This window comes from Aphanomyces astaci (assembly GCF_000520075.1).
Source record: "Aphanomyces astaci strain APO3 unplaced genomic scaffold supercont1.92, whole genome shotgun sequence".
Classification (NCBI taxonomy): domain Eukaryota; phylum Oomycota; class Saprolegniomycetes; order Saprolegniales; family Verrucalvaceae; genus Aphanomyces; species Aphanomyces astaci.
Window position 1 is genome coordinate 253,501 of NW_009798355.1, and position 17,680 is coordinate 271,180.

The window sequence follows — 17,680 nt, forward strand, 5'->3', positions numbered from 1 at the left end:
CAGGGTGGTGGACGTGGAGGGCCAACGGCTGGTGGGCAATGACAATAGGTTCACTATCAGGCACATACTGTACTTGCGGGCAAGGACGTATACAAGGCCGCGGCACTGGTATTCGTGAACAAGACGGTGCGAAGGTACAGCGTTCCAATCACTGTGGCAACCTTGGGGCACTCATTGCCAAAGTTTGTCGCGACGATAATTAGCCCAAACAATTTTTTTAAGCGCGTGTAGTTTTGTAATTTCATCAGCGTAAATGTCGATTCGGTATCACTTTCGGTTACATGTAAGTTAACCGAGGCGTTTCATTCGCTGACGGTGGCGCGCATGGGTCCGAAGTTGAGTATCGAGGCCAAGTACACATCTGCGTCGCCCATTCTAAAGGTACTGTACGTTTCGCGTTTGATACTAGTCAGAGCTTCAAATTGAAGAAAGCAAAAAACATAGGAGTATCGCCAAGGTGAGGTCGACTTGGTGACTCGTGTCACCCATAGCTTGACGTGTAGTCCACTTACGGGAGATTCGCCAAGTCATCCAAAATTATGATGATATGCAGCGAGAATACGGAGACATCATGGCCGTGAATCAAGACCAGTTTGACCAACTCTTTTCGGTCGTGTGCAGTGACACGGCCGTCCATTTTCAAGTACTTGCTTGTATTACATACTATTAGTGCATTGTTTTCGATTCACCATTGTTGCTGGTGGCGCACTGTAGGAGTTTGATTCCCGTGGTGTCGGACGAGTGGATGTGCTCGAGGTCCTCGCAGTCTTGATCGTGTTTTCCAAAGACTTGATCGAGCCCAAAATCCAAGCCTTGTTTTCGTTGTACGCCTCGTATATGTATCATATAGAACGTATATCTATAATATGCATATTCTGGAGTGACATTATGATAGATTTGATTTCGACAAGACGTGCTATATATCGCACACCGAGTTGGTCATGCTCATGATATGCTGCACCCGGGGCCTGTGTCGTGTGGTGGGGTACGAGTCTCCCCCTCGTATTTTGATGTGAATGTGTCTGACCACCATGAGTTTGCAGATTGGAGCGACCAGAAAACCTCGAGCTCGAATGCTTGGCCAACGAAGCGTTCGCCAAAATCGACTCGAACCGCAATAACCGCGTGTCGCTCAGCAAGTTTTCGTTTTGGCTGCACCACGAACAAAGCGTCATTTTGTACCTCAAAGTACGATGTGTTGGGCCAGGGTTTCGGGGTCTCAAGCATTCATGTGTTTTATGATGTAGAAGTTTGCCAGTACCCGCTTAATAGCGGACGCCATGCTTCTGTACGACAAACAACTCAAGCTGGCCATAGATCTCTTCTTGGCTGCGGCAGTTGTCCGTCGTACGTCTGACTAGATGAGGATACCGTGACTACAGTAGTCAGTCTGTTGTGGGACTCACCCTACAGTATGACGACAGACAAGTCGTCGCTTGGAAACTCAAGTGAGGGCGCGGTGAGCTATCCTGCGTGCACTTTGGTGCAAGGTACTGTACTACACTACATCGCGGCAAATGGGATTTAAGCGCTTGGAGTAGTTCGCTCTGTGATCGCCGCCTTGAAGCTGCGCCATCTCCAGCCAGCGGGCGTGGACGAAGTGATTGGCTACATGACACAGTAAAGCTCCGCGCTTTACCCATATACAGTGTACTGTAATAGCATTGTATATTTGTAGCATGGTGGAGGCCAACGAAGAGTCGACCAACCCAGTGATTGTCTTGCCCAACTTTTTGTCCGTCATGTCCCCCGCCTTGGCCTTCTTTGCCGCCGACGACGACCACTCCATGACTGTAGATGTGCATGAACTTCGGGTAGAAAGTGCAAACTTTCCATATACTACGGCTTACTATATGCTGTTTCTGTGTCGGGGGTATGTAGATACTGTTGTGGCTGATGCGCAAGAAAGAACCCACGGACCTGCAAACCAAAGGCATGCTTCTGGCTCTGGACGACGACGAGAACGGCAAACTCAGCTGCATGGAGTGGGTGCACTATGCATCTGGTAATGAACGTTCCACGACACAAGTTTTGATTGGTTTCTGACGTGGCATTCTCTATGATAGGCATCGACCAATCCACGGGGTCGTTAGCGTTTAACGCGCAACTTCGGTACCTGTTTGAACATTGTGACCGTGAAGGCAACGGGTCGATTCATGTTGCAGGTACAAACTGATCCCGTCCTGAGAATCCACTTATTCACGGCACTTTAGACTTCAGCGTTGGTCTCAAAACTGTCGTGACGCGGTGTGTGCATGCTGCCATCCCCAGGACCAACAAAGTACGGTAGATTCTCGTCCTTCTCTCGTTGCTTGCACAGTATGGAGGTATTCACTGCATTATTCTGTATGAGGTTGGGGACAAGAAGTGGGCTATCATTGACGACATGTTGGCGTCTCTGGTCAAGGAAATCATGGACTGTGTGGACGTGAACAACAGCAAGACCATAGAGTGGAAGAAGTTCAAAGCCCACTTGGAGTTCATTGAAGATCGCGTCGCTAAAGTCAAGAGCTACGTGCTAGAGTTCATTGTCGTATCGTAATGAATGAATCGTATACTACACATGTGTGTTTCGCATTGGATTGGCAGGCCAAAATACATGGCGAAGTGGTTACGCTGTAACCCCCGCCGCCTCGCTGAACGGTCGTGGTCAGGATAAAACACAAGACATCTGAAACGACCCGATAAAGTACGAATCAATTCATCAAAGTACGAAACGGTTCATCCGTACTTAGACATTCTCTTGGGATTTGTATCGGGGAAGCAGCCTCCAAAGTACGGGGGAGTTCTTTTCAAGGATCCGAAACGCCCCTCGGCCCAACCGACACAAAACTATTTTGGCCAAGCCGCCAACAACAGGACACACACCACCGACCACAGCAGCCACGTACCATGGGAGATGTTGCGGAGCTCAAGAAGAAGTGTGACGGGCTCAAGGACAAGATCCAGTCCGTGCGCACGGCCAAGAGCAACGGTGGGTTCGAAAACGACGGCACCAAAGCGATTCCCCCAGCGCCCAAGTGTCGCCGCGTGCTGAAAGGTCACTTTGGCAAGATCTACGCGATGCAGTGGGGTGGCGACTCGACCTCCCTCGTGAGTGCCTCTCAGGACGGCAAGCTCATTGTGTGGAACGCGCAAACGACCAACAAAGTCCAAGCCATTCCGTTGCGCAGTTCATGGGTCATGACGTGTGCGTACGAGCAAAAGCAGCGCAACATGGTCGCGTGTGGTGGCCTCGACAACTTGTGCTCGATCTATCAGCTTGGGTAATATATGAGTATGAGCCCAGCTCTACCTAACTTGTCGGTGTTTTCCCCATTGTAGGCAAGCGCAAGTGATGCGGGCCACCAAGGAACTGGCGGCGCACGACGGGTACTTGAGTTGCTGTCGCTTTCTGGACGAAGCCAACATCATCACCAGTTCTGGCGACTCGACGTGCATCCTCTGGGGTACTTCTCCATATCTCGATCTCTCGTGGTTGTGTTCACGTTGGTGGTATTAGATGTGGAATCGGGCGAAGTCAAGACCACATTCAAAGATCACACCGGCGACGTCATGTCCGTGTCCATCAACCCACACCACCAAAACATGTTCATCTCTGGCTCGTGCGACTCGACGGCCAAGGTGTGGGACGTCCGGTCGGGCAAGTCGACGCACTCGTTCCACGGCCACGAGTCCGACATCAACTCGGTCGACTTCTTTCCGGACGGGAACGCGCTGGGTACGGGATCCGACGACTCGAGTTGCCGCCTCTTCGACTTGCGCGCGTACGGTGAGCTCAACAACTTTTCCAACGACAAGATCCTCTGCGGTATCACGAGCGTGTCGTACTCCAAGTCGGGTCGGTTCATGTTTGCCGGCTACGACGACTACAACTGCTACTGCTGGGACGTGCTGTCCAACACTGGAGCACACGTGTACCAGTTGACTGGCCACGAGAATCGCGTGTCGTGCTTGGGCGTGAGTCCGTCCGGCCAGGCGTTGTGTACAGGCAGCTGGGATACGCTGCTTAAAGTGTGGGCTTAGCTGCGCCTGTGAACGACGAGGATGTCCCAACACCGGCGGATTGTTTGGCCTGTCGATTGGTCCTCGTCGGTCGGTTGCACCAAAGTACGCCACCACCAGACCGTGAACCGTTGCATATATAGCATATACATATCTATAAATCGTGAACAAGAAGAGCATATGTATTATACATTCATTCGATACTGTACTTGTCACTTGTTTGTGCCCGCTTTAGCTTGATATAGTTCATTTCCATGTCTGGACAGTCTCGGAATTATTACAGTTGCTGCATTGATGGGAACGTTAAGAGTATTCCAGGGCTAAGTACTTACTGTATCGCTGTCCCGAGGTCGAGCACGTGAAGTTTGAATTGTGTGTCTACCCAGCACAAGTGTCGATGCCAAGACAGATTCACGCGATTGGTTCGATCATGGTGATGCTCTGCATAGCCGGTATTCGACGAGCAATTTTGGCGGGATGATTCAATGCCTAGTCACAAAGTGTATATCTGGTTCATGGGGCAAGATATTGCAATTTGTTAGCAGCGTTGCCAAGCCAAGTATCGCCCAACCGAGCAGTGAGTGTAATGTACAGTACATGAATGCGTGTCTGGCGTCGTTGGGGGGCCCGCCAGCGAGTTCACCGTGTCCATCCATCGCGCGTTGAAAAAGATAGCTGCAGGGCGAGCGTTTTTCGATCGCTCATGACCTCACCATGGCTAACGATTGATGACGAAGTGTTGTATTGGAGGTCGGTCAACATCACGACGTGGCAACTCCAGTACAAGAACGCAATGAAGCGGACAGTGTGACCTTCCACCCGGCACTGGGCCACGTGTACGTCATGGCTATGGCCGCGATCCCCTACAGTCTGTTGACGGTTCAGTGGACCACGGCGAACGTGTACTATTTGTTCTTCAACGACATGTATACAACGCGCACATTGGCAGCTATAGCCTCGTGCGATCGGACGACCAATTCAGCGCGTACGATGTAGAGCGGGACGTGTTGATTGGGGGAACTCTACAACGAGCAATCCACGACTGCCTGGGACCGCTTAACTCGATTGGTTTGTACTTGGTGCCCATTCCGCCGTCGCTGCTGGTCCTTCATCGCATGTTTCGATTGACGGCGTACACGTTGCGAACGAATGAGGCTGCGGCCAGCACGTTGCACCAGCTGTGGCAGGACATGGCTCCATCGGTTCATATGACACCGTTGATTCTAGCCTGGATAACCAACGATGCGTTGGCCTTTCTTGATGGAAGTCCACTATGCAGCTCTGACACGACCACGTTGTTCTTGCAACAAGAATGTCAGTTCGACGACTTCTGTGAGCTCCCAACACCAGTCGTGCTCTCCCGCCAGAGTTTTCTGTTGGCAGTTGCCATGACGTCCCTCTCATCCGTCCGCATACCTCCTCAAGCCACGGTGTTTCGGTGTATTTGTGTCAGCCGTGGTGACCCACCGCTTGCGAAACGACATGGCCTAGGCCGTAGAGATCGTAGATGCCATATTCGTGGCTGGGTTGGCCACACAAGTAAGGGTATTGCTCGATCAAGTGAAATTGGACCTTCAACAACATGTACCCGTGGAGATCTTCCAGTTTGCCGCGGTGGTGGGCAATACGAAACTCGGCGCCCCACCTCAATCCTCTCCGTCTTGGAAACTTGCCTCATTTCAGGCGAAGTGTGCTGGCTCACGTACATGCTCAGCGACGTTCTCATTGTGTGGACCAAGCAGTACATGAGATAGCAAGCCGGCCGAAGCTCCGTCCTCCTGTGGCTCCTCGCATCCGGGTTCCAACTCGCGGTCCCGCACGACGCTTCAGCGGCAATGCCACACCCTGGACTTTGACGGGCAGGTCGTGTGTTCGTCCGGAGTGGTTGCGATCGGAAACAGCGCCCGATTCGTCCAGCTCTTTACCTGTCGCTGGGCTGCACGGTCATGTGCTACGTCATTGAGCGACTGCGCCGACCGCATCTCCCCGCCAAGGTGACGCTGTTCCTGCTGCTGTACTCGCTTTCGGCCTACAGTTTCCGTTTGAACGGTGGACGGATTCTGATGGACATGTAGACTTGGACGCCGCCAGTGCGTTCTTGAACGGTCTCTTGTGATGGTGCCGTTCCTGGGCTCATGGCTGTACAGTACGTCCTGGGCATCAAAACGTGGCGAATGTTCTGTGTTCCTATGGCCCAACACCTCCGCTTTAATGAGCCCTCGTACTCACTCGAGAGCCTGGCCTAAGCCTAAACCCATACCCAAGCCCTGTAGCCGAAACCCCAAAACCCCGGTGAAAAATATTTAAAAATCCCTTTTTCCACGCTCTTGCTGTTCGTTTTGAAATGACAGGAATAGAAACGAAGTGCGTTAAACGCGTTCTTCAGGTTTAACGCCGCCTCTCCCAAATATATGCTGATTGGTCCGTTGGTTTTATAACATCACAAGCGCCGCTGACAGACTACAGGACATGGCAGCTGTACGCACCGGAGACTCATTGACCACGTTTGTAGACCAGTTGGATACATCACTTCCTGGCAGCCTTGTGCTACGCGTGGCAGAAGCATGCATGGACATCCAGGTGTTAATTCAACGCGGTGCGCTGTCTGAGAACGTCCTGGGGAGTGCTCATTCGGACAACGTCCAAGGCGAAGTGCAACAGAACTTGGACTTGCTTTCCAACGACGCCATGCTGACACGGTGTCAAGACGACCCTACACTTGCAGGCATGTGTTCGGAAGAAAGCGAGGACATCTACGTCGCGTCCTCGTCCGGTCGCTACCTGTTGCTGTTCGATCCCCTCGACGGCTCGTCCAACATCGACGTCAACGTGTCCATTGGCACCATCTTTTCGATCCTTCCTCGCGCTTCCAACGACGATGATGATGATCATCCCTCCAAGTCCGTCGTCGAAGCCGCTGACTTCTGTCAACGCGGCGACCGCCAACTTGCCGCCGGCTACGTCATCTACGGCCCGCAAACCACCCTTGTCCTCACCGTGGGGCACGGCGTCCACATGTTTACATTGGATGTGTCCCGTCGGGTGTTTGTCTGCACCCAGCCCCGAGTGACGCTGTCCCCTTCCACGCAAGAGTTCGCCATCAACATGTCCAACACGCGGCACTGGGAGCCGGCGGTCGCCGCGTACGTCGCCGACTGCCTTGCCGGCACCCAAGGTAAACCATCATCTACCGTATTTGTCGTACCTGTGCACCATGTAATGAAAAATTTGAACAATTTATTTAAATACTCCAATTGGTGATGGGATTAAAACGTGAATATAACGAATCATATCATTACATATATTCACGTGTTATATTTCATGGTACCGATCAACGGCAAATACGGTATTCTTGCGAAAACATGGAATTGTTTGGCACTTCAATATGTTGCAATATGTTATACACTGCACAGTTGAAGTTGACTCGTTTTTAATTAAAAATGGTCTTTTCGTTCCATGAACGTATGTATTTTATTCCGTTTGTTTAAAACGAAATTAACGTTTCAGGACCCCGTGGGAAGAACTTCAACATGCGATGGATTGCGTCCATGGTGGCAGAGGTGCACCGCATTTTGTGTCGCGGTGGCGTCTTCTTGTACCCGTGGGACGTGCGCATGAAGGGGAAGATGGAAGGACGGCTGCGCCTGCTCTACGAAGCCAACCCCATGAGTTTCCTGCTGGAGCAAGCGGGCGGCGCCGCCAGCACCGGCATCAAGCGCATGTTGGATGTCGTGCCCACCGCCTTGCATCAACGCGTGCCGGTGGTCTTGGGCTGCCGCGATGAAGTCCAAGTCATCGTGCAGTACCACCGTGACGTGTCCGATGCGCAACCATGAGGAGGGCCAGTGCATGTATCCCAAGGACTAGGCTGATGATACCATAATGCGAAACATAGAAACACGATGTAATATTGTCAAATCGAACTGGAGCCGTCAGCAGAATCGAATGGCCTAAGCCAATCAAATCACGCCCTGCTGAGTTTCTGCCAATCCAAACGTTTGACTCGACACTGGGGCAAAACCATTTATATACTAATATATACTAATCTTTTTGTAGTATAGTTTGTACAAGCTTAAATTGGATCAAATGGATTCGAATGCATTTGGCGAAATGATTCACTAGTCCAAATTTGGGTGAAATGCACAATAACATTCAGTTATTGTGGATTCGGTACAAATTTCCAGACCCAGTCGAATCGAATTTCGAATCGACGCGATTGGCTAATCCAATTTTTGATTGGCACTTACATAAAGGGCAGCCAATCAGAAGTTTCCAAGCGTGATTCACACAATCTTGAATAGAAAATCGTAATGTGGCGTTTTGGACCTCTTCAACGAGTAAATCCCAGTGGAATTTTTGGATTTGGGTTAAACCTCTGCAAGCACGACATCTTTCAATGTTGATCAGATTTGTTGAATTCGGCCCTAAAATGGCGCTTTGGGCCTGAATATTGCAATATTTCCGGTTACCAGACGAACCCTTAATCATTTTATCCAATTTTGGACTTCTGAATGGTGTAATAATACTGTATAAATACACCGAATAAATCCCAATACATTTTTTATATTTTCGCGAATATATACTGTATGCCGCGATGTTTAGGATGCAAACGACGACGACGCGCGCTTGACGCTGAGCGTGGCGGCCACGACCGCCAAGGATGCCGCCACATACGTGAGGGGGATGGAGGCGGAGCATCCGACTTCGTTCAGGTTGAGCATGTTCTACAAGACCGAATCGAGTGAGGATGACGAGAGATCGAAAAGCTCCATGACGCACCGATAACCCCGAGCCCACGTGCAGCAACACGACAGCTACGATGTGCGCGGCAGAGCGTTTGCGGTAGCCTTCAAACGCAAGGACCATGAGAGCCACATCCAGCAACGTCAACGCCAATGTTGAAAGCGCTACAAATTAGATAGGTGACCCAACTGCAGCGGTCGATGGTGAGAGTACCTGAGGCGAAGACAAGCGGGATCTGCGGACATGTGGCGGTGAACGAGGCGCCTTCACCCGCCAAACTCGACGCGAGCACAGTGCCGTACATCATCAACGCGCGCATGAGGGCAAACCCAACGCCCGACGCTACATGAATCCCATGAGCAACCTCCATACAATGAAGACGAGAATACGAGTATATTATACCAAACGAGGACGTGAGGTCGTTCAGCGGCAATTGGTTTTGCTTGGTCGTCACGCGCTTCACGGCCTGTTCGCATCGAATGTACACAATAAAGAAGGCATATCGAAACAGTTCCTGGACGAGGATGGCCACGGGGATGGTCGCGTGGATCGAATCATGGAGCGGGGGGATCACCGTCCACAACGTCGCCGCCACGAGGAGTCCGAGGAGGTAGAAGAACGCGGCAGTGATGGACAGGATGACCAGCTGCGCACGTTGCGCCACAACCGTGAAGAAGAGGAAGCTGATGGGCGCGAACGCCGTCAACATACATCCCCAGAACAGTGCCCACTGCACCATACTATTCCGATCTGTCTTCGAAATGGAATACTAGTAACCCCCTGAGGAAAAATATTCCGGATAATATCGAAATGCAGGGCAAGTTTATCCGGCGTATCGACACGACTACTACGTACTACTTACTGTACATAGTACTACTGGATAGAGAAGATCCAAGTGAAATGGTTGAGCACCTTTAACTCTTATGGCACTTACAGCTCCTCGCTTCTTACAACGTGACCGTAGTATGAGCCCAGGGATTATTAGCATGCACACACTGGGTTCACGCTTGCAAGAATGCACATATCACTCATCTAACGAACACAAATATCAACAACATACGATCATCACGTAGATATCGTAACATGTGAGGGAAGAACCATACAGCATTGATGCGTGAACATGGCTGGTACACACATACACACCATGAGGATGACTCTAGGGAGCGGCCATGGCTCGGCTGTACAGCTAAAAGGCTGTCAATGGGCGCTAAGACTCGCGTACTTTCTCGACATGGTAATGAAAAGTTATGGGCAAGCCCACCCTTCTCTAACGTACCTTTTTCAAATGTATATCTAGCCGTTTGTATATGTTCGATAAAGTACCCCACAAATACGTTTCCTGTGCGTTGCGCCTAATTTTAGCGTCGTCAGCGTTGGTCGTTTTGAGAGTTTGCGTTTGGAACATGCAGCACGAGCCCAAGCAGCCCGGCGAGGCGACGAGCGAGGGCTTGACAGACCCGCCGCCGCCCCATCAAGACGCCCAGGACAAAGTACGACTGAAGGATGGGAAAGACATGTATCGCCGCGTGAACACGCCGTCGACCGCGCCTCCTGCGTCGTCGTCGAGCGAACGCCTCGCTGTCGTCACGTCGTCGTCTGCGCCTGTATCGACGACGTCGACAACCTCCTCGGACTGCCGGACCGTGTCGCTCCATGACGCGGCACACAACTCGGCGCTGTTCGGCACGGGCACGAACGTAGTCGTCACATCCAAGTACACGACGTTTTCGTTCCTGCCCAAGTTTCTCTTTGAATCGTTCTGCAAGGTCGCCAACTTGTTCTTTCTCGTGGTGTCGATTCTCCAGACGATCAAACCCATCTCCAACACGTATGGCGTGCCCACGAACGCCCCCACGCTGCTCTTCGTGATCTGCATCGACGCGATCTTTGCCATCATGGAAGACTTGCGCCGCCACCAGAGCGACGACGCCGCCAACTCGGCCACGTGTCACGTTGTTGTCGACAAGAACACAGTCGCGGACAGGCTGTGGTCCCACGTCAAGGTCGGCGACGTGCTCCAGATCCGCAACCGCGAGGTCATTCCCGCGGACGTGCTCATTTTGTCGGTGGAAGAGCCCGACCCCAACGTCCCCAGCGGCATTTGCTATGTGGAAACCAAGTCCCTAGATGGAGAAACCAACCTCAAGCTTCGCCAAGCCCTCCCTGCGACCATGGGCTCCTTGCGTCACACCGCCGACCTCCTCAAGCTTGAAGGCACCGTCCTCTGCGAAACACCCAACCCGTACATTAACAAGTTTGCAGGTACACTTAACAGTTACTCTCGTCGTTGACTTGTTTAGATTTTTGGCTTTTTTTCCTTTGTTTTTGGAGTGAGTTTAGGTTCGTAGTTTTTTCGTTTTTAAATTCGGGTTGCTTGTGTTTGCCGTTTGACTGTATCGGTAGGTATGGCTCGTTTTTTTAATTCTTTTCGGTCATATATTTGATATTTTTGGTCATTATTTTCCTTGAATTTAGGCCGAGTCTGGATGCCACAGAAAATTTTATGTCAATTAATATTCTGACAGAAAATTCCCCTTTCAAATGGGAGGTGAAAAATTATTTTCAAAATATTTTGATGGGACCTCTGGATGCCATGACGGAATGAAAACTATCGATAGAATATCATGTAGGTAATACACTGGACAGTTGCAGGTCAAACATTCTTCTGTCAGAAAGCAGTAAAAATTCGACGTATTATGTCACTTTATATGTCAGATTTGGTAGCCAAACACACAAAAGTTGTCGTTAGAAAATTTGTCATAATAAGCCACAGTGGCCCTTAGGGTTTTTTTTTATGTTATTACATATTCACGTTCCTTGTGTTGTTTGCCTGTGGCTTCTGTTCTGCAGTAGTCTTTCCTTTTGGATTCTTTACAAACCATGGTCATCGCACCAGTCTAATTTTGCAGTTTTGACAATCGATTCATTCATACATATTGTCGATTTGATACAAATTTGGGGGTGCAATCGAATCGCGCCGACCAAACCGATCCGCAATCGATCTGATTGGTTGTTGAATTTCATTGAGAAGGTTTTGATTGGCTAATAATTTTGAGCTCATCTGAAGTAGCCAATCAAATCGATTTAAATTCCAACGTGAAACCACAAATCGAAATTTCACTCGAAAGCACAATACTCCTGATCGTGCTTTGTTTCGCACATCTAAACAAACGATGATTGATTAAAATATAAATTCCCACCTACTTTATAAAAAGATTAATGTTTATTTATTAATACATAACAACACTAAAACTGTTTCGTTCGTTTGGTCCTATGTCTATTGTACACCATGATCCTTTATTATATTTTTAAATTAGTTTACGACTGCTACAAATCCTGGAAATATTATATATATACTTTTACCACACATTGACAACGACTCATGCGTGTAGGCAACATGGACGTGACCGTGGACGGCCAAGCGTGGCCCCGGGAACCCCTGAGCATCAAGAACGTGTTGCTTCGCGGGTGTACGCTGCGCAACACGGATTGGGTGTACGCGCTGGTGCTTAACACAGGGAGCGATACCAAGATCATGCAGTCGGCGTCGTCGGCCCCGACCAAGTGGAGCGACGTGATGATCACGCTCAACAAGTGCATTGGCATTCTGTGCATCGGGCTCGTCGTGCTGTGCTCGGTGGCGGCGACGGTGTTTGTGACGTGGCAAAACCAGATCGCGCGGGAAGCGTGGTACCTCCACGGTACCATCGCCGCCAACAAAGTGGTGCTGGAAACCACAGGCGACGCCGTCCAAACGTGGTTTATCATGTGCTTTTACTACTTTTTGCTGCTCTACCAAGTGATTCCGATCTCGCTCTACGTGTCGCTCACGACGGTCAAGTTCCTCCAAGCTATGTTTATGGCGTGGGACCTCAAAATGTACCACGCCGAGTCCGACACGCCTGCGATCGTGCGGACGATGGCGCTGAACGAAGAATTGGGCCAGATTTCGTACATTTTTAGTGACAAAACCGGCACGTTGACGTGCAACGTGATGGATTTCCGCAAATGTTCGATCAACGGCGTCAGTTATGGCTCGGGGTTGACGGAAATTGGTACGTTTTTTAATACTTTTCTCTTCTTCATGTGGTCGATCGAGCCAAAACAAGTCTGATTTTTTTTGTATTTTTTATTATTTTGTATTGTGGATTCGGTACAAATGCCCAGACCCCGTGGAATCGAATCACGAATAGTCGACGCTATTGGCTACTTCAATTTTGAGTGGATTTGATTGGCTCTTACAGAAAGGACAAATATATTCAACCAATCAGAACTCCAGCGTGATTATTCAATATTGATTCGACAACCCACGCGAAAATGTTGGAAGTTTATATCGAAATCATAATAAATATACCGTTTTTTGTCAACATGTCATATATATATATATATATATATACATAGGTCGTGCGGCCCTCAAACGCGCCGGCCAGCCGATTCCACCGGAACCCCAAGCCGACCCGACCGTGAAATCGATCCCGTACGTCAACTTTGTCGACCCGGCACTGGATGCCGCCATGCGCCGCGATGGTGACGACAGCGTTGCTCTGCAACGTCAAAAGTGTCACCAGTTCTTTGAGCATTTGGCCGTGTGCCACACGGTGATTCCCGAGAAATTGGACTCTGGAGAGATCCGGCTGAGTGCGTCGTCCCCCGACGAGCAAGCTCTGGTCGCGGGTGCACAGTACATGGGGTACACGTTTGAGAGTCGGTCCGTGGGGAAAGCGATGCTGGACGTGGCGGGCGTGGGAAAAAAGTCGTACGAGATCTTGGAAGTGCTCGAGTTCAACAGCACGCGCAAGCGCATGTCGGTGGTCGTGCGGTTGCCAACAAACGAGCTCATGTTGTACACCAAGGGCGCCGACATGATGATCTACGCGCGGCTGCATCCGTCGTCGAAAGCGCTCGAAGCAATCACGTCGCAGCACATGGAGCAGTACGCCGACGACGGCCTGCGCACGCTCGCGCTGGCCGTGAAATCCCTCGACGAGTCGTGGTTTGCCACGTGGAGCGCCAAGTACCGCGCCGCGAGTGGCTCCATCGACGAGCTCGATAAGCGCAAGCATGGCCAACCGAACGCGATCGACACGCTCATGGAGGAAATGGAGTCGGATTTGACGCTGATTGGCGCCACCGCCATCGAAGACAAGCTCCAGCGCGGCGTCCCAGAGTGTCTGTCGAGTCTGAGCGCCGCACTCATCAAGGTGTGGATGCTCACGGGGGACAAGGAAGAAACCGCCATCAACATTGGCTACGCATGCGCGCTGCTCGACAACGCGATCGTCCAAGTGGTGATCAACATGGACAACTGCCCGACCGCCGACGCCATCCGCGACAAACTCGCCGCCGCCGCCGACGCATTCCATGCCAAGCAAGGCCAAGATCGGTACGCGTTGGTGATCGACGGCGAGGCGTTGGAAATGGCGCTCAAGCCAGACATGAAGCACGACCTTCTCGGCCTCGCGCAGCATTGTGTCGCGGTCATCTGCTGCCGCGTCTCGCCGGCCCAAAAGGCCGAAATGGTCATGCTTATCCGCGATCACTTGCCCGAAGCTCGGTAAACAACCCCTCGGTCGTCGTCGTCGTCGTCTTGTCTGGACATGCGTAGTATTTGTGTGCATATATATATATTATTGTCCTGTCATGCCAAAAGTAGGATTTTGGTGCTGATTGATTGGCCAAATCCTTCGATTGTGTGTACTGACATTTTGTATGTAAAACATTGTGATACCCATCACATGAATTCAAGTTACACATATTAATTTGTATTTGTTGATTGGTGGACTTGAATATTTCATGCAATCTGATTGGCGAAATGCGATTATGGTCGAATCTTCTGCCCATTCGCCAGTTTTGTATACACATAACAATACTACTTTAGAATAGCCACATATATTTTTTAGTTGGGAATGATATCAAATGCTTATTTGTGGTGTTAGTTTCCTGATAATATATAGTTCGTTGAGTATTCATATGGATCAAATCCCCCTCACATTCGAATTCGTGTTGATGATTGTGATTTTCGGTACACCTTTCCAGACCGCCGACTCGACGCTCTTGGCGAAAATCCAATGTAGAGTGGATCTGATTGGCTCTTACAGAAAGGAACAAGCTTATTCAGCCAATCAGAACGTCCAGGGTTATTTCAAAATTGATTTCAAAACCACACGAATGTATATTTCGACAGTGTATGGCGAAATCATCCCCCTACCTTTATATATGTTGTACTTGTTGTATTATGGTATATTCGGTACAGATTTCCAGACCCCGTCGAATCGAATCTCGCCGCCGAATAATCGACTCACGAATCGACGCTATTGGCTAATGCGATTTTGAGTGGATTTGATTGGCACTTACAGAAAGGACAATATATATTCAACCAATCAGAACTCCAGCATGATTCAATATTTTGATTAGACAAGCCACGCGAATTTTGGCAGTTTATAGCGAATTAATTCACAATAGCGATCTTCGTATTCTTTTTTGGCCGTAGAACTGTGAGAAAACACCAGCGCTGATATGGGTATGTGATTGATGGTAGCACGCTGGCAATTGGCGATGGCGCGAACGACGTGGCGATGATTCAAGCGGCGCACATTGGCGTGGGCATCTCGGGACAGGAAGGGATGCAAGCGGTCAACTCGAGCGACTATGCGATCGCGCAGTTTCGATTCCTCCAGCGGCTGCTGTTGGTGCACGGTCGGTGGAACTACATGCGCATCTCCAAAGTCGTGCTGTACATGTTTTACAAAAATATCACGCTCGTGTTGGCGCAATACTGGTACGGGTTTCTCAGCGGCGCATCCGGATCCAAAGTATACTGGGAGCTCGGCGTCCAAGTGTACAACATCTTCTTCACGGGGCTGCCTATCGTCGTGCTGGGGGTGCTGGACCAGGACCTGCCCGACTCGATGAGCGTCAAGTTTCCGACGCTGTACCAAGCCGGGCCAAACCGCACGCTGTTCAACTTTTACTCGTTCTTTCGATGGCTCGGCGCCGCCGTATACGAAAGCCTCGTGATTTTCTTCGTCATGGTGTACGGGTACAACTCCAAGAACAACGCGATCGGGTCCGAGTCGAGGGTCGAGTACGGCATGGTCGCGTTCACGCTGGCCGTGCTGATTGTTAACCTCAAGATCTGCCTCGTCATGTGCAACTGGACGTGGGTCCCCCGCCTCACGTGGTGGCTGAGTGTGCTCAGCTGGTTTATCATCGTCTGGCTCGGCACGACTGCCATCCCGTGGTTCGCGACGCTCAAAGTCGGGTACGACGAGTTTGGGTCGTTTTTGCCGACGTTCGAGTCGGGGTCGTACTGGCTCATCTTGGTCATCGGGTCGTCCATCGCGCTCGGCCGACACTTTTCGTGGAACCAGTACCAACGCCTGTTTACCCCCGAGTTGTACCAGATTCTCCAAGAGGTACTATTCGTGTTGGCTTTGTCCATTCATGTGTTTAGTCAATCCATGGGATATGCAAGGAAAGCATGTACTACAATTGTTCCTATACACAGTAAATATATATATACTATGCACAGTATATAATAGAGGATTATTCATGATATGTGCTGCCATCGGATTGGCTCAATAACTACTTGTGCCGATTATTTATCTTGTGTACGTTGATTGATTTGGTTGGGATACTGTGCTTTCGAGTGAAATTTCATTGTGGCGTGGCGTGGTTTCTCGGTGGAATTTAAATCGATTTGATTGGCTACGTCAGGTGAGCTCAAAATTATTAGCCAATCAAAACCTTCTTAATGAAATTCAACCAATCAGATCGATTGTGGATCGGTTTGGTCGGCGCGATTCGATTGCACCCGCTCCCCAAATTTGTACTATTAAATCGACAATATGTCGATTCGTATTATTCATGTCTCCATGTCGAACTCCAGTTTAGAAGAAACACGTACAATATGCATACGCTGATTGATTTCATATATGCATGAAACGTGTTACTTGACCGGTGTAAACTGTTTATGACAAAGAATATATATCAAATGCACCATGTAAAAGTCTACGTCAAGCTGCTTCAGGTTATAACGGTGGCGTCGACCAAGTAGTTGCGGTTTTTTGTTTGTGTTTTCGATCAAGATTCGGTTTACTCTCGTATATATATATATACGAGAGGCTAGCATGTATATATATTATATACATGAGATGTTCCAACGCGAGCACATTTTGCATATATTAGGCGGTACTCGTGGAGAAAACACAAACCCAGCGCATGACCATTGCCAACGTGGAAGAAGCGCGGGACTTTAGCGTGTCCCTGAACGACGTGACGGCGGACGAACTGGCCAAGTTCCACCCGCAGGACACGTTTGGCAGTCCCGCGAGTGCCGCGCGGAAGGCGAGGAAGGCGCCGCGTCGCCCGGGAATTTCGAGACGGAACACTGGGTACGCCTTCAGTTGCGACGAAGAAACGACGCTGGCCGAGTCGTTCATTGCGACTAACCACCTCCACAACGAACCCAACACCCGCCGCAGCCAACTCAACCTCAACGCCCCCGCACTTCAGCGCTAGGATTGACCCCATGCATTTTTAATCCCTACATTTAGAGTTATTTTTCGACTTGTTTAAGGTATTGCGTTGTGGCCACACCACATTACGTTAATATTATAGAGTGAGATTATTACAATTATTAGAGAAAAATACATAAAGCATGGAACTTATCGAACGTCATCCAATAGAATAAGCCTTTCATCCACATGTCATCCACACGTCATCCACAATATACTAACAGTAAAATACTACGAAGCCCACCACACTATAATCATGTGTCGACACTATTTAAAATCGCAGAACACTAGAGATAATATATTTGGCCATTCCTGGGCGTAGGCTAGGCGGATTTTGGATTGCTTGAGCGTTTTCCATATCTACGTGCTTATGTGAATACTCTAGATCAAGTCTCATTAGTTTATATGCAGGATAA

The 17,680-nt window shown here is 49.8% G+C and overlaps 6 protein-coding genes across 7 annotated transcripts; 5 read left to right on the forward strand and 1 right to left on the reverse strand.

The window, feature by feature from the left end:
* Window positions 1–281: 281 nt before the first annotated feature.
* On the forward strand, window positions 282–2,562 carry H257_16816 (hypothetical protein). The gene is made up of 14 exons (XM_009845388.1): window positions 282–381; window positions 445–457; window positions 504–643; window positions 715–824; window positions 896–985; window positions 1,044–1,188; window positions 1,248–1,347; window positions 1,425–1,490; window positions 1,542–1,620; window positions 1,679–1,814; window positions 1,882–2,005; window positions 2,067–2,165; window positions 2,214–2,281; window positions 2,354–2,562. Exons 1-14 carry the CDS (start codon window positions 325–327, stop codon window positions 2,540–2,542), a joined length of 1,416 nt encoding a protein of 471 aa, XP_009843690.1. The 5' UTR covers window positions 282–324; the 3' UTR covers window positions 2,543–2,562.
* Window positions 2,563–2,827: 265 nt separating this feature from the next.
* Window positions 2,828–4,212, forward strand: H257_16817 (hypothetical protein). The gene is made up of 3 exons (XM_009845389.1): window positions 2,828–3,266; window positions 3,325–3,449; window positions 3,503–4,212. The coding sequence occupies exons 1-3, from the start codon at window positions 2,893–2,895 to the stop codon at window positions 4,024–4,026; spliced, it is 1,023 nt and encodes a 340-aa protein (XP_009843691.1). The 5' UTR covers window positions 2,828–2,892; the 3' UTR covers window positions 4,027–4,212.
* Window positions 4,213–5,411: 1,199 nt separating this feature from the next.
* On the forward strand, window positions 5,412–6,293 carry H257_16818 (hypothetical protein). Its single transcript, XM_009845390.1, has one exon. It carries the CDS (start codon window positions 5,588–5,590, stop codon window positions 5,966–5,968), a length of 381 nt encoding a protein of 126 aa, XP_009843692.1. The 5' UTR covers window positions 5,412–5,587; the 3' UTR covers window positions 5,969–6,293.
* Window positions 6,294–6,407: 114 nt separating this feature from the next.
* H257_16819 (hypothetical protein) lies at window positions 6,408–7,928 on the forward strand. The gene is made up of 2 exons (XM_009845391.1): window positions 6,408–7,180; window positions 7,513–7,928. Exons 1-2 carry the CDS (start codon window positions 6,475–6,477, stop codon window positions 7,839–7,841), a joined length of 1,035 nt encoding a protein of 344 aa, XP_009843693.1. The 5' UTR covers window positions 6,408–6,474; the 3' UTR covers window positions 7,842–7,928.
* Window positions 7,929–8,552: 624 nt separating this feature from the next.
* H257_16820 lies at window positions 8,553–9,970 on the reverse strand. 2 transcript variants are annotated; one of them, XM_009845392.1, is made up of 5 exons: window positions 9,892–9,970; window positions 9,151–9,780; window positions 8,962–9,090; window positions 8,785–8,912; window positions 8,553–8,729 (listed from the first exon to the last, which is right to left on the reverse strand). In XM_009845392.1, exons 2-5 carry the CDS (start codon window positions 9,485–9,487, stop codon window positions 8,604–8,606), a joined length of 720 nt encoding a protein of 239 aa, XP_009843694.1. In that variant the 5' UTR covers window positions 9,488–9,780; window positions 9,892–9,970; the 3' UTR covers window positions 8,553–8,603. The 2 variants fall into 2 exon arrangements, with proteins under 2 accessions (XP_009843694.1, XP_009843695.1); XM_009845393.1 differs by lacking the exon at window positions 9,892–9,970 and having other exon boundaries at window positions 9,151–9,846.
* Window positions 9,971–10,116: 146 nt separating this feature from the next.
* H257_16821 (hypothetical protein) lies at window positions 10,117–17,337 on the forward strand. Its single transcript, XM_009845394.1, has 5 exons — window positions 10,117–11,010; window positions 12,141–12,803; window positions 13,150–14,302; window positions 15,287–16,163; window positions 16,936–17,337. Exons 1-5 carry the CDS (start codon window positions 10,152–10,154, stop codon window positions 17,266–17,268), a joined length of 3,885 nt encoding a protein of 1,294 aa, XP_009843696.1. The 5' UTR covers window positions 10,117–10,151; the 3' UTR covers window positions 17,269–17,337.
* The last annotated feature ends 343 nt before the right edge of the window (window positions 17,338–17,680 follow it).

Coding starts and splice junctions, on each gene's coding strand:
- H257_16818 (XM_009845390.1), top strand. CDS start 5,588: ATGTACCCGTGGAGATCTTCCAGTTTGCCGCGGTGGTGGGCAATACGA.
- H257_16819 (XM_009845391.1), top strand. CDS start 6,475: ATGGCAGCTGTACGCACCGGAGACTCATTGACCACGTTTGTAGACCAG. Junction 7,181..7,512: donor CTGCCTTGCCGGCACCCAAG/GTAAACCATCAT, acceptor TTAACGTTTCAG/GACCCCGTGGGAAGAACTTC.
- H257_16817 (XM_009845389.1), top strand. CDS start 2,893: ATGGGAGATGTTGCGGAGCTCAAGAAGAAGTGTGACGGGCTCAAGGAC. Junction 3,267..3,324: donor TGCTCGATCTATCAGCTTGG/GTAATATATGAG, acceptor TCCCCATTGTAG/GCAAGCGCAAGTGATGCGGG. Junction 3,450..3,502: donor CTCGACGTGCATCCTCTGGG/GTACTTCTCCAT, acceptor TGGTGGTATTAG/ATGTGGAATCGGGCGAAGTC.
- H257_16820 (XM_009845392.1), bottom strand. CDS start 9,487: ATGGTGCAGTGGGCACTGTTCTGGGGATGTATGTTGACGGCGTTCGCG. Junction 9,091..9,150: donor CGACCTCACGTCCTCGTTTG/GTATAATATACT, acceptor GGATTCATGTAG/CGTCGGGCGTTGGGTTTGCC. Junction 8,913..8,961: donor CCCGCTTGTCTTCGCCTCAG/GTACTCTCACCA, acceptor TCTAATTTGTAG/CGCTTTCAACATTGGCGTTG.
- H257_16821 (XM_009845394.1), top strand. CDS start 10,152: ATGCAGCACGAGCCCAAGCAGCCCGGCGAGGCGACGAGCGAGGGCTTG. Junction 12,804..13,149: donor CTCGGGGTTGACGGAAATTG/GTACGTTTTTTA, acceptor ATATATACATAG/GTCGTGCGGCCCTCAAACGC. Junction 16,164..16,935: donor TGTACCAGATTCTCCAAGAG/GTACTATTCGTG, acceptor TGCATATATTAG/GCGGTACTCGTGGAGAAAAC.
- H257_16816 (XM_009845388.1), top strand. CDS start 325: ATGGGTCCGAAGTTGAGTATCGAGGCCAAGTACACATCTGCGTCGCCC. Junction 1,189..1,247: donor GCGTCATTTTGTACCTCAAA/GTACGATGTGTT, acceptor TTTATGATGTAG/AAGTTTGCCAGTACCCGCTT. Junction 2,166..2,213: donor CGGGTCGATTCATGTTGCAG/GTACAAACTGAT, acceptor ACGGCACTTTAG/ACTTCAGCGTTGGTCTCAAA.